We start from the raw sequence: 14,796 nt of genomic DNA on the forward strand, positions 1-14,796 counted from the left end.
TGTTTTTCGAAAGGCTTGTGTTGAGCTGTCTGACACTGCGTGTAGGTCATCACCGCCGGGCGCGGGCAGCATCAGCAGACATGCGATGATGCTTTGTTTTCAGCACCTTCATGTTCTGTAAGCTAGTTAGTAGCGTTTTATCATTTGATGCTTGGAATTGCAGTAGACCTGTGTTAAAGAAAGTCTAACATCAGAAGAAAAGATTAAAACTTAGCATGAAAACAAACAGTATCAGGCAGGGTACGAGGTTTAAAATTGGACTATGAGCTACACATTTTTGATTTCAACTAGTTCTTGTGCAGTGGCGTCTAAAGCATAGCTGTAAAAGCCGATGCTGAGTTAAATTATCGTAATCTGCTAGATTCATTATGATCTATGTTTATTGTATAATCATTTTATTGCGATGTGTGGCAGATTTCCAACTTTGAACTTGCAGTTGACAGTGACACGCCACCTGATTACAAGTGGGCGAAATGTGTCTGAAAAACATTAAAAAAAGAACAAATCTAACGCCTTAACAGTAGACCACGTGTCAAATGGCGCTGACGTTCGAATAGTGTGAACCTGGCTTAAGCTGGTTGTTGAAACACACCACCCACTTCTGCAAAAGGGTGTGTAATAGATTGGTTGGGTGGAGCTACTGAAGAAAAGGCACCCAAGAGAAAGGAACTCGCCACCCCACACTCATTAGTGTTAAGTCTAAGTTTATTACTTTGTATTGAGAACTTTATCTTCTCAATCCCCGTTGATATGATTTATCTTTTAGGCCAGACGAAGGCCTACACTCGTACTGGTAAAGCGTTTTGGTAAGAAAAATAGGTAACTTAACGTGTACGCGCTTATGCCCAATTAGCTTTTAGTTCAACTTTAATTTTTGAAAAGCTTTTAAAGGTTTGGTTACTTTGGTTATTGATCCGAGGAATGCAATTTATCTTAAATGTAAGTCGCATTCATATGAAACTATTGCCACATGTAAAAATTCGCCCCAGCGAAGTCGTTAATATATTGTCAAAAATTGTAGTCACTCGTTTAAACCAGCTGTGGGTTTAGCAACTGGTCAGCGATGTTGCTGCATACGGTTAGCCTTAGTTTGAATTGGCTAGCCGTCAGACTGACCACTCGTTTGCAAAAGCCGAAAAACTAGTTGACATAGCGAAGCCAAAAGTACACACGAAGCCCAGCAATGAACTTTGATGATGGTCTACTCACTACTGAACAGAAACCTTCTTTTAGTTGATTTCATCTCCAGTGTTGATTAATACCAAGTAGTAAAGTGATTGAATGTTTTAACTAACATTTATACAGTTAATGATGTTGCTACATGTAGAAAATGTATTATTTTGATATTTTTGCGACAAACAGCAGATACGGACTGAAAATATTGTGAATATAGTTGAAAAAATGATCTTATCTACTGTAAAATCAATTTTGAAAAACTTGGACATATGCTGCCGCTGCTTCTGGGAAGCGGCATTGTTGTGAGACAATCTAAATGTATTTTCATGTGATCTAACCCAGCTTGCAAATCGGCTAATTTTATATCGATGCAATGTCTGCAGACGTATAGCTACTGCTTGTGGTCAAACCTTGCACAGGATAATAAGATCGTAGTTCTAAAGATTTTTATCTGTCAAACACATAAACGCTGGAGGGTGAGCACTGAAATGTTCTTCAATTTGATTTACAGTGGCAAACGAAAATTAAGAAGGGTTTGTAATGTCACTGTGTAGTGTAGCCGTCTGTGACATATGAAAGATTTTTAACACTCAAATAACCCTTCAACTATGGCATAGTTTTTTTTTTTTCAAAAGTACGCTTGATTACTTTTTAAACAAATTAATGACGGATTTGTCTCATGACATCAAAGTACATTCAGATGCTCACTGAACTTTTTCGTTTTTAATATGAGTTTCGTGAACTCGCCTGGTGGTGATTGTTCAAGTTCTATTTCAAAACTCAAGCTAAAAGTGATTTAATCAAAGCAGTTATCGATAACACCACTGTGGATTTGCAGGGTCTCAGGGGCAATGTGGAAATTGAAATTGACAGCTCATAACTGGTGACAATGAATTTTCAAATCGGGTCTACTCTGCCTTTGGAGGAGGCGCTCTCAATCCGGAGATAAATGTTTCCTCAATCAAAATCGTATAATAATAAACTTTATATTTAATTTTACGTGATTATGTATATTTATATTCTATACGTGTTGCACGAAGCAGAATCACAATTCTCATACTGTTGCTTTCTCAAATATAAACTTTTGTTTAGAAAAGCGTGCTTAGGCTAATATGGCAACACAATTCAGTCCTGCTGCTTTGGTTACCACTGAAAGCATTTCTCGTCTTAACAACGGAAACAATGATCAACAAACCACATCAGATAAAATCATCGTTACAAGGTAATCAGGTTCTCTATGATTTTCACATTACTTATCTCTTAAGCATTACTAGTTAAAACGAGGAGCTGACAATATAGCCTTAAGCAGTGTTAAAAACAATATCTTAAGAATTGTCTCTTCTATGAAAATTACACAATATGCTAAGCATCAAGAACAGGAATTTTTGTTTATTTGTCTTAATTAACGTATTGTCAGTAGTCGCGTCTATCACGGTGTCTGCTACTGAAAGGCAATTTAAAGAATTGATCTGATGAGCCATATCCTGTCTTTGTTCCCGAACAAATTGATAAACTGGTTTGTCTGACAGATGTTGCCTCGTTTCCCTCACCGAAATAGAAACGTTGGTTGCAATTGATTTCAAATTATGCAATTATCATAGAAGATGGTATGTTTTTCCTGTGCTATTTTCAAAGTTAGCGATTTTTTTCATTAAGTAGCCATTACTAAAGCAAGGAATTACGTCTCAACAGTCGGTCCATTAAATTTATGTAATACCCGCTTAGCCTGAGGCCTAAATTAATTTCTTTCGTCTTACTGTTACATTTTCAAATTATGATGTTTTTACTACCCAGCCCAAGAGTTCTTAACTTATGGAAAATTATCCCCAAAAAGGGTAATAAGGACATTTTTCAAAGGGTAATTTCAGTTATCGTTCTGTTTTGTTATGGCTCACTAAATATTGTTAACCATGTACAGTATATTGCTGAGGTGTAAACTGTACACTAAAGAGGTTTTCGAGTGCGTTTAATGTCGCTTCGTTTCGCTTAACGCCATACCTTCTGTGACATTGTAGTATACCTTCCATTTTAAGTATGGTAAGTATGAAAGTAGTCTCGTACAGTTGTCCAATATAGTGGGATACCAGTTGTAATATAATTTTACGCAGAGCATTGGATGCCAATTAAATGCAATGTTTTCCTTTATCATTTTTTGATTCAGGTCGACACGATCAAGATAGAGAACTGCTGGCCTAGCGTATGAAAAATTACCTCCAATATTGTTTGTGTTAAATGACTGTTATTTCTCAGGCAAACTGAAGACATGCGCGGTACACAACAATACTCGAACGACAATGACAACACATCTGAAGAATTTGAAGATAGCGTCGAAGTCACCACTAAAGACGAAGTTTCAATTGTTCTATCTATCCTTTATGGCATTATGGTGGTCATTCTTGCCATCGTCTTCAAAGTCGCTGAATACATCACTGATGATGTAAGAGTTGCAAGTAGTGTATTATTAAATGCTTATTTCAGACCTTGCGAGCCATGTAAAGAGAAGAAAACAATTCAACAAATTCACTTGCAGCATGCAATATGCACTCACATGGGCTATGCCAGCATAAACAAGTAAACTCATTCAGAATACTTACGAGATGCATTGTTTGTTTGTAGTGTTCAAAAAACGATGATAAAAAGAAACAATCCAATTTCATGAGCGACTTAATTAAACTATTAGCTAAGATTTCGTAGGGCTTAATAAACGCAAAAAGAGCCTTAGCAAGGTCTCAAATGTAGTTATACGACAAGAAATTTGAAGCTCACTGATGTTGATGTGAAGGCAGACCCATATAAAATACGAAAACACCGCTAGGAGACGATTAAAACCAGAACACAAAAAAATTATAGTTGGCTTCCATACGTATGCATACAATAACATCGAAATACGATATTTTTGACCAGTTGAGAACATCTGGAAAATCTAGCTCTTAATTTATTTTCGTAAATGTGATAAATATTACTAAGTGTTTGTAAAAATGAAAGCTTTTTTAAAAACTTAGTTCATTCTTTTCGTTAAAAAATGCGAAGTGCGAACAGTGAAACTGTACGGTATATAGGCAACTTGTAAGGCTCAGCACCAGCGGGTTAGCCTATTTGTTTTTATAGATGAACTATTGGTTGAAATATAGGTTGGCTCATGGCCACCTGGTAGCCATGGTTGGCTACATTATATTTGTTAAAAGTAAACTTAGATGAAAAAGTATCACTGTTGTCTAACTCGAACTGCAATAAAGCGTACAACCAACTATTCGTTGTTTTACTTCTTTAGGCTCAGTTGGCTTCGAAAGAATATCAATGTGTGTTGTTTTCCATTGCTATCTTATGGCTGGTAGCCTTCAAAGCATACTCAATGTGGCATCGTCGGGTTAAAGGAAGATCAAAGTTTACCAGAAGTCCTCACGCATCAAACCGATGGCTGAAAGGTACATGCGATACAGTGCTCTTCAAACTTATCGGACTGCGGTATACCAAAAAATTTGGACTCTTCTCATTTGATATAGCTTACTACTACAAGTTATCGTATCTAGCAGTAGTTGCAACGTTCATCGGATGAAAATGAAAGTAAAAGCAACAACAAACAGGTTGATTTATTGCTTCACTGACGTTTCGCTCACCATGACAATGCGCATCCTCAGAGCGAATAAATTTTGTATTGTTTTTTGTATATTTATTTTTTTGTATGTTGTTCGCTCTGAAACTAAAGGTGCGCATTGTGATGGTGCGCGAAACGTCAGTGAAGCAATAACTCAACCTGCTTGTTGTTGCTTTTACTTTCCCTTTTTTCAGATGAACGTTGCAACTAGTGCTAAAAACGATAATTGTCCTGATGAACACCGAAACTTTTTAGTATTCACTACAAGTTATCTTTATTCTAATCAATGTTCATCGGTGAAAAGTTTGTTTTTACTGCAAGGTAAAAGGTGTTGTGCACAAATAATCTTGATTCAAGGCTAGGCATTGGAAATGGTCTGATGCTCAAACGATTTACCCTGGTAATTGTCGGTTTGCAGAAAATGTAACACGAAAGCTAATAATCCCTTCAAGATTAGTTTGACACTCCGTAGTTTTGCGCTACTGCGCAACATTCAAATCAACACATTTTCGTGGCACACTTGTGAGTTGTGACTCCTTCACGGCAAAACAGTGTGCCCGCGGCGCAAACTTTGAGAAACTCTGCAATAGATTACTATTGATGACGTGCAATGCGGAAACTCAATGTTGTAAACAATTTTTACACATTTTAATGCCCTTTTATTCTAAATACAGCCTTCCCATGTCATCTACATCCAACCGAAACTGTAATTAATCACAGTTTATCGTGTACTGAAATGATTCAAATTTAATCCAAATGAACACACACGTCACGTAGACTGTTGTGACATCCTCAAAAGCACATGTCATACTTTTGATAGGTCTTAGCTTGTGGCATTAACATAACACTTATGAATAAACAATTCGTACCAGGATAATAATGAAGTTTAGACTATTTTTAATCATACTGTTTGGTTTAAACTTATCATGAACTAGGTTGCTTTATAGACAACGGCAGAGGTAACACATAGCAAGCTGTAACGCAGTGCTTGCGTTCTGAGAAGTTATAAAGTTCAAGTTCAGGATAATCAATTAGATAAACGATGAAGCAAAGTTTGTCCCTCATCACTAACGGATTTCTGTTGACAACGTTTTATTAAATACCACAGCTGTGCTATTGTGAATTGGCCTGCTTTTTTGAAAATCTCAATTGTTTACCCTTTACATATTGGGTATTTGGAAGTCAAAGTAGCCTACTGTATGGACCAAAATTGAATGTGAATGAATCTACAAAGTATCTTTTAATTGTTTTATCCTTTCATCTATAAGCTACGGTACGCTTCAGTATATGATGGATGAGTTCAACGTCTCTTCATAAGCAGCTTGAACTAATTTAGAAAGTTCTTTTCAAAAACGCGCGCTAAGTCATGTTCAAAAGAAAGCCTGACACGATAACTCGTCTACGTGCCAATATGAGAAATCTACTTCCCTGTTCTCACGATACCTTTTGCATATCTTTAGGGTACACATATCCCAGTTGGAAAACCTATGACTTAAGTATTATTTTTCATGAAACCCATTTTAGGTCAAACAAATGAACGACCACGTAATAGACAAGCATATACGGTAGAAAAAGTTAAACTTATAAAATCTTCTGAAAAAAAACAAAAAAAAAGCTGAAGTTATCTGCTGCGCATTAACAGAAAATAATTCATAACATTATTATTAATTCGTGGAAGCTATTTTAGCGTAAGATGTGATACAAAAGATAGTTTAGATTTTTAAAACTGCTTTTATTGCAAATGCTTTTAGGCTTGCTGCATGCTTTAATACTCTATCAAAGAATCGTTACGACAGCTTATATTTAAATATTCTTGATGCTACATACCTTTTAAATTTTTTTCTGTTTATGAAGTGTACTGCACCATAGCTTTAACCTGCTAAATATGACTAAACTAGGTCTATTGACTGTCTTTTTCAAGCCCCATATGAATACTTTGCTTTGTTGTTACTTTCAGGAGTTATAGTAGTTTTTGGATTTGCTATTGTGATCAAAGACAGCTTAGAAGTCATCGGTGTAGCCGAGATTACCAACAAAGCGTGTAAATACCGGGTTCTATACTTTTTCAAGTTCATTCTTCACGCTTTATTTGTGCTTGGTCAAGTGGTATTTCTTTTTTTCTATTCGAAAATTCACATTCACGAGTTTCAAGTTTGTTCTCGGTAAGTGCAGTAAGCCATGGTGTGTATAATTTTGTGCAACATTCTAGTTAGCAACCTTTTAAAAAAATCGTTGGTTTCTCTGCATTGAACATGTAGGATACGTTTAGCTGACGTGAACCATAAAAATTCAGATGTATATACAGTAGAATTGACCTAATTTGTCACCTCAAGTGGATTAGAAAAAAAGTGACAAATTAGGCAAACTGACGAATTATGCAAACAGGTCAAAACGACTATAACGACTTCTGCTGGACCGACAAAAATGTGAAGAATAAGGCAAATTTACGAATTAAATGTTGAAGAATTAGACGAATTTCACTGGACTTGTATCAAAATGTATTTATATTGGTGTGCAGATTTGGTGTCATGCACGCGATGGCTACCAACCTAGCTGTCTGGATCGGTGTGGTTGCTGACGAAACCAGTCACGCAATACAGATCGAGATTACTCACGACAGTCCACGTGTGCATCCGTTCCTCAAAGATCTGTACAAGTCCAACACTTCTGTATTTGTTGATTCGATCCAATCTCTCTGCGACAACACATCGCAGCTTTCCACTTTGTTGCAAATGGACACCGTTGAAGCCGCTCTGCAGACACGTGAGTACTGTTATTCTTGTGGGTTACCGGTAGCTGTTTTATGGATTAACTGCGGCTTGACAACCGCACCACAGAATTAAATTTATGGCTTTTATTTTAGGTCAGGTTCCCCCTAAACCCAAAATTAGTTAGAAGACTAACTATAGGCCCAAAAGTTAAACTTTTCTGTAGTGTATCATAAACTTATGTTTGACAACACAGCAACTGTGTTTGATATACACATTATACAGTGTATGATATACACATTATACAGTGTATGATATACACATTTAACCTGTTTCACGAGATGTGAGAAGGAATGGCTTAAATATAATAAAGTAGAAAGGAAAATGGCTTATAAATGCAGATTTTATAGAATCTGTGAAATCTGGGCCAAACTATGGCGTAAAGTTGTTTTGAATTTATTGAACCCGAAACCGGCACGACACGAAACGCCGGTCCGAACACCAGCAAAAAACAGGTTCAATTTTAAAACCGAGAGTAACCCCCCAACACTTTGTACAGCCTGCGACAGTATTTTAAACAGTTCTGATCCTTTAGCAACCAGTTTTTTTTATCAATTTACTGTTATAAGTTGAGAATTAAAATAAAGTTTAACCAGCCCCATGTTTAAAACGAATATATATTTCGCTGCAAAGTTTACTGTTATAGTAAGAGTTACTAATTAATATCCCGATTTTTAGACTCACTGCTTGATACATAAGTGACTCGAAATTAAATGCAGACCTACCAGACGAAATGGTAGGTACGCATCCAGTCGTTCACTGAGCTGAACACATCGCGTTTGCAGCCTATTTTGTAGCTTGGAGAAGAGTCAAACTTAGCTAAATGTCTCAATACAGCAACAGTCGTATGATGAAGTTATGTAATAATTGAATTCACCTGTAATCTTCAGCTGTAAGTTATTAATCTTACCCTGCGGCTGCTGATTTAAATGTTTGAAATGTGAAACATACTGCATCGTTAACATTCACCAAGAAAACTTTCGTCAGATTAAGAATGTCTGCAGGGGCTTGTTTATAGTGTCTTATGCTACATCTAGATACAGCTTGAAAAGCGATTGTTCAATAGTGGTATTTTGAACCTCTACCGTATGTTCCTACAAAAGTTGGTTTTATCGGATTACGACTAGCACGGATTAGTGTCACATAAATTTTTTAAACCTTATTTCATGTTTGTTGAATAATCGAATACGTTTTATTAAAGTCCGGAGTATTCTGGTGATGAAAATAGCTTTTAAGTTATAGGCCGACTAATATTAATTTTTCAAGGTTTAATAAGTGATAAAGTGATAAACCGTTGCATAAAGTAGTCATTTTTTCCTTGTTTTATTAAAATTTTTAATTACAGGAGCATTGTTTAGTGGAGCGTGCAGTTGCCAAACACCAGTTTGTCACGTCATATCTCGGGCGGAAGCCTTTCTCTCACCCTTGCTCATTGAATTTTGTTTAGTGTCAAGTTGTTTGTTGTATTGTGTGTGGAATCATATAGGAAAAGAAACTGCGCACCATAAAGAAGTTGCAAAACCCAGCCACAAGTTTTACAAGTCGTATAAAGGTTTGTCAAACTCATGGGCTTCCAACTATTCATCACAATGGGCCACAAGGTTCAATTGTTATGGCACTTTTGGCCAAAAATTAAAGCACATATAAAAACAAACTCTAGGAATAATAATTTATGTATTGTTCACACAAACAGTGTACGTATTGAGTAAGTGATCAGTGAGGTATCTGATGTTAGATCTAGACATTTTGTTCATGTTCACTTTGATAGAGGAAGCGACAACAATAATGAACCACATAAATAATTACCGCGAGCCGCACTCTAGTCCGAGGCCGTATCTCTGATCTGAATATTTGTCAATACCTAATGTTGAAATGGATAAAAATATATACTGCCGGTGACCACCTCTGGAGTTGAAAAATGCAGGTATGGTGCGCTACCAAAAATTTGCTGCGCGTGACGAGGATTTATCTGCTGCATGCCTGCATAAGTTTTCATCTGTGTGCTTCCGAAAAAAATTAACTTCTGATCTATAATGAAAGGACTGCTGTAGCTTACTTTTCTATTGATACTTGCGTTATTTTCTCAGGAGTAATGTTAGGAGGCCTTGTCTTGGTTGCCACAGTAATTGTGATCACGTTATTGGGAACACTGGATTCTGGAACAATTCCTGCACTTAAGTCTTACTACACAGAAGTTCAGTATCTTCTTTGCTATGAGATATTTTTGGTATGCTGACCTTGCGTGGTTTAACATTACTGACAATAAAGTCATTTGAAAAATATAATTGTAGGGGAACAATTGAAAAGGTCGTTTGACTACATAACTTCAATGCAGATTAGCCCAGAACTCGAAAACTTACAGCATAACATTAGCTCAAATGTTTAAGTTATTTTGGCAGCCGATTGTAGCATCGAATAGACAGCGATAGACACGTGTTTCGCCCATGAGGCTGGGCTCATCAGTATCGCACCGTATTCTTGCCACTTGAGTAATCGACCGCCGCTTTACCAGTCAGTTTAACTGGTAAAGCGGCGGTCGATTACTCAAGTGGCAAGAATACGGTGCGATACTGATGAGCCCAGCCTCATGGGCGAAACACGTGTCTATCGCTGTCTATTCGATGCTACAATCGGCTGCCAAAATAACTTAAATGTTTAATTGGAGGTCTCAATGGCTGGCGTGGAAGCTACACCGTTCTGGTTAGCGAAGCGTCACTGCAGCTCGCTGTGCTAGTGAGTAATCAGCCTTGTGCTGATAGCCGGGAAGAACGCCTTTCTTCACATTAGCTCAAATGTTAAATTTTCTGGCTATCTACTTGCTGTCACCACACTCAAACACCAATAGTGTTGACAGGGGAAGTCCAGGGGGTACTGTTGAACCCTGACCCGGGATGATTTTAGGGGCCCGTAACCTTTGCGAGGTGTGGGGAACTTAAAGAAACCACCTTAGTGCATCTTTTTATAAGTGTCTTAGTTTGGGGCTCGAGGATATCATCAGTATCGGACCCAAACTATCCTCTCAACTTTCCCACCAACTAAACACGCGATGACCATATTGTACAACAGCTGACAACAAACTGGGCTCTTTATCGGCAGTCATTCAGTAATAGCGACAATTATTGAAACAGTTTGTAGTTTGAATGAATCAAGTTCATAAAAAGTACGGCTACGGCTTGTATGGAACAAACTTACAGTCTTTTTGCCCAAATTTTTATAAACTTTATTGAGATAAAATAGTTACACCATGCACTACTTGTTAATTTATTTACTTGTTCCATGCTTGTTTTAATTTTTCATGAAATGTTAACTTTGTTACTAAAAAAAAGATGTTCTTGGGCGAGTACAACGTAATCGATAAATTCGGAAACTTCGTGAAAGCTGAAGCAATTGGATTTGTCAAAAATCATTTAAAACAACATTAAGGCTGACTTTCAATTTTTTTGAAATTTAGTGTAAACCTTGAAAAAAAAGAGATTCATTTTATTGCCACAATAATTCTTTTTTTTTTGATTAGTGACAAGTTTCAGTTACTGTTGCTTGTGCCATAGGCTACTAAGGGTTTGGTTGAATTGAATCTTTATCTTCGTACCGAAAAACCCTCTTCGAATTTACTGCGAAGAAATTCTTAAAACTTTATGTAACTACTATTTCAGCCTGAGACAAAACGTTCATACCACAGCGATCTTAAAAAATAGATAAATAAAAAGTAAGAAAACTATTTAGTCCACGTGGTCAATTTCTAACGATTTTGTGTTTCAGCTTTCCTGTGACATTGCGATATTGATTGCTTGCGGTTTCGCGTTTTACATTTATTCAATTTCGTTCGCAAGTCGCAAGAACGCGTCCGTTAGTCTGGATAGTGTCCTCCTCTTCATTTGCCTTGTCGGTCCTCTCATGGTAGGACTCTTTTCCGTACTCTCCCTCTGTGCGGGATCCAGCACTTCGAAAGCATACACTTGGGTCGTATCATTGGCTTATTCCATCACAGATGTGGTAACGAGTATTGTGCAGGTGAGATACTACGTCCCATTCTGGCATAGGTTCATGTTATAGCATTTTGATACTTTTGCCAGTATCACTTTTCTATTATTAGTTTATGGTTGCATTGAAGGGGTAGATTACGCTTGGATACAAAAGAATAAAATTAAAAAGATATACTCGCTTAACTATTCCAGTTAGTGGTCACCATTGAAAATTCCGCGGTGCAAATTTTCTGTAGTGCCTTCTTCTCTTGATGCCCGAAATACGGAATTGTTTTACTTACTCGTTATTTCCAGCCTTGCCAAAATGGTTTCATGTGAGTCATATCTTCTATACGAGCTATCTGTGCTTGAAGCGTTAGCTAGCTTGGCCGTTTTACAATTTCTCATCATCTGTTTTCAGGTTCAGCTTATCGTTTACGGTTTACATCATGGAAAAGCCACCGGCGACGAACTTTTGGCGTGAGTCATAGTCTTAAAAATGACTGCATTTTTGCAGTACTTTATTTCAAATTAACTTTTAAAATTTTCAAAACTTGACTGCGTTACTGAGTGATGATATTTAAAACCTTGGCAGAGTACCAAAATAAAATATTTATGTTGCTTTATAAAGAGCATCAAAAGTTTTGCATGATTTTACCATTTCTGCATCGCTGCTTTAATAATAATAATAATGTGCTTCTTTATATAGCGCTGTATCCATCACAGAATGCGTTGCTCCTCAGCGCTTTACAAAACGGACAGTGTCAATGCAGCTGCAGAGGCGCAACTGAGTAGACTGCAGTACATTATTACCCGAATTGCCGAGTACCAAGCAGGAATTAGAGTCATTACAACTTTAAAAAAATCTTTGGCATGACCCGACAGGGTATCGAACCATATCAGTGGCTGACACGCTAACCACTAAGCCATCAAGCTGGTTCAAGGAGAACTCGCATATTCAAGAAGAATAAATAGTTAGACTACTAATCCATTGGTTTTTGATTGTAGATTGCTTTTCTATAGTGCTAAAGATACATTATTGTTACAGAAACATTGATCAACCTTATGTACGCACAAACCCAAATCGAGACAGAACTTTAAGTTCTGACAGTCAAAGCAGGCCTAACACAAAACAAGCACCGGTAACATAACTTTTTTTGATTGCTGCATTTTTGTGACTTACTTTCAATCAGTGCAATGCTTGTGGTTGCCATAAAAAATAAGATAACTTGTTAACTTGCACTGACAGAAGGACGAAATTCTTGGCAAGGTTAATTTACAAACTTGGGCCGTCTTTGTAGCCTTACTTTACAAATACGGTGTTAATATGCAATATGTGATCAATGGGTTCCCTTCAGCTCATTCTTGTCTTGGCACGAACATTTCTCATTGTGTCGTTGTATCATAAAGTGTAAACAGTTTACAAAAGTTAAATTTTTTTAACAAAACTGCAAGTTGCGATATTTTTCGATATTTGTGTGTATCAGGTGATTGCAAGTATTATTTTTTAAGGCATTATTTTTAGGCTATGTTGGCAGGATTAAAGTTTGCTTCATTTGCCTTTAATTGCTTTTTTCTTATCCAAGCTTTTCCTTAAAGATTAAAAGTAGATTCTCATGTTTTGTCTATTTCAGTCAACAATGCGTTTTCCGCAACCAAATGATGCTGATAACAAGCAAATGAAAGAAACGTCGCTCTCTGAAAACAAGGAAGCCACGATTGCATCAAATGGCACTCAAGTACAAAGAGTCGTTGAAGAACTAAAATATGAAGAGCCGGCAGGTGTCTCTCTTGAGCAACAGACTTCTTTGAGAACGGTCCAGACCAGTCAAGCGACTTGTGGCAATTGTTCTCATCACGAGAGAAGAAAAACACTGTTGCCACCAAATCAAATACGTTTGGTGCTACGTGAAACCATCATGTTTCTGGTGCTATCAAACACCTGTCTGTGGATCTTTTTGTCTCTCAACGGCACACTATTCAAAATTTACGGCTATCAACTTGAATATTTTGGACACAGCGCTTGGACTACGTTGGTTTCAGTTACCGCTCCCCTTTCAATATTTTTAAAACTCCATTTTGCAGCTTGTTATTTCGAAATTTGGTCGTATTCTTGAAATGTTTTAACTACTGAAATGCTGAGGGGAGAAATCGCGATGGAGAGAAGTCAAATCTTCTGAAAAGGTTTCAGGCACTTAAATTGATCCAGGGCTGAATCCAAAAGTATCCCCTGGACCTTCCAGTCAACGCTACTGAAAAGTGATATCCATCGCTTTTCACTCTTGCCACACTTGCTTGGCAAACACATCATGTTGTTTTCTTGTTAGTATCTGAATTGGAAAAGTGTGATCGACAATAATTCTTGACAAAAAAGCTTTTTGTGATTGGTACTTTTTAGTCGCTTAGCCTGCAACCAGCCAAGTAAGAAAACAATTTTTGTTTGTTGGATATGAATAAATGTGAATTCATCTAGTAATGTTTAAGTCAGTGGTTCCCAACTGAGGTGCCACTTCAAATACTTTGAGGTGCCGCAAGCTATTTCTTATATTCATTTTTATCTGTCTTCAAATGTTCAGCTAGATAGGATCATTGTTGCTGATAAAAAGTTTTCATACACGATTGTTTTGTTACATCATTAACCTTCATCAGGCGCAGTAATTTTGCAACGCTAATAGGCGGCATAGGTAGTACTACCTTCATTCATGTTGCATGGAAATCAGCGTAGGTATGCTTTCTGTATGGTTTTTATTGGTCCAAACGTTTCAATACACTAATTAGACATATCCTATTACGATTTTTGGCTCTGGCTGTGTCTGTCGAGACCAGAAGCGGAAACAACGTAAAACTAAGAAAGGCTGTGTGGTTTGAGGCCCATCTGTTTGTGACGAACATTCACATGCAAAAACAACGTTTGTTATTTGTGAAAATGAATAAAAAACTCCCTAAATTATCATTGAAGTTGTAAATATTGTGTTATGTGCTCGTTTGCAATAACAAAGAATTATTCTTTCAAAATTAAAACTTAAGTATCTTTTTTCTTACATTAATTGTTAATTTCATGCAAAATACCCATGCGACGGTACAATTGTAGCTACCTATGCCGCCTGTTGAGGAAGTAAAAACAACTTGGCCCCCTATCCCGGTAACGTATACAAAAAATTCTGAAATTTCGCCTATACGCAATCTAAATTTAAAAATGTAGATACCGGTATGTCAGAAATTTCAGGTTAGTAGGCTACGGCTTCCAGTAAAAAAGTTATTGCAACTTAAAAACGCAAAAGTTACAATTGCATCT

At 37.0% G+C, this 14,796-nt stretch overlaps 1 protein-coding gene across 1 annotated transcript; it reads left to right on the forward strand.

The window, feature by feature from the left end:
- The first annotated feature begins 2,266 nt into the window (after nt 1-2,266).
- On the forward strand, nt 2,267-13,891 carry LOC145779669 (proton channel OTOP1-like). Its single transcript, XM_082591307.1, has 11 exons — nt 2,267-2,398; nt 3,427-3,613; nt 4,448-4,601; nt 6,729-6,933; nt 7,290-7,534; nt 8,885-9,091; nt 9,627-9,766; nt 11,299-11,550; nt 11,923-11,981; nt 12,550-12,643; nt 13,136-13,891. The coding sequence occupies exons 1-11, from the start codon at nt 2,289-2,291 to the stop codon at nt 13,616-13,618; spliced, it is 2,136 nt and encodes a 711-aa protein (XP_082447433.1). The 5' UTR covers nt 2,267-2,288; the 3' UTR covers nt 13,619-13,891.
- The last annotated feature ends 905 nt before the right edge of the window (nt 13,892-14,796 follow it).

Source organism: Aplidium turbinatum, chromosome 11 (assembly GCF_918807975.1).
Source record: "Aplidium turbinatum chromosome 11, kaAplTurb1.1, whole genome shotgun sequence".
Taxonomy (NCBI): domain Eukaryota; kingdom Metazoa; phylum Chordata; class Ascidiacea; order Aplousobranchia; family Polyclinidae; genus Aplidium; species Aplidium turbinatum.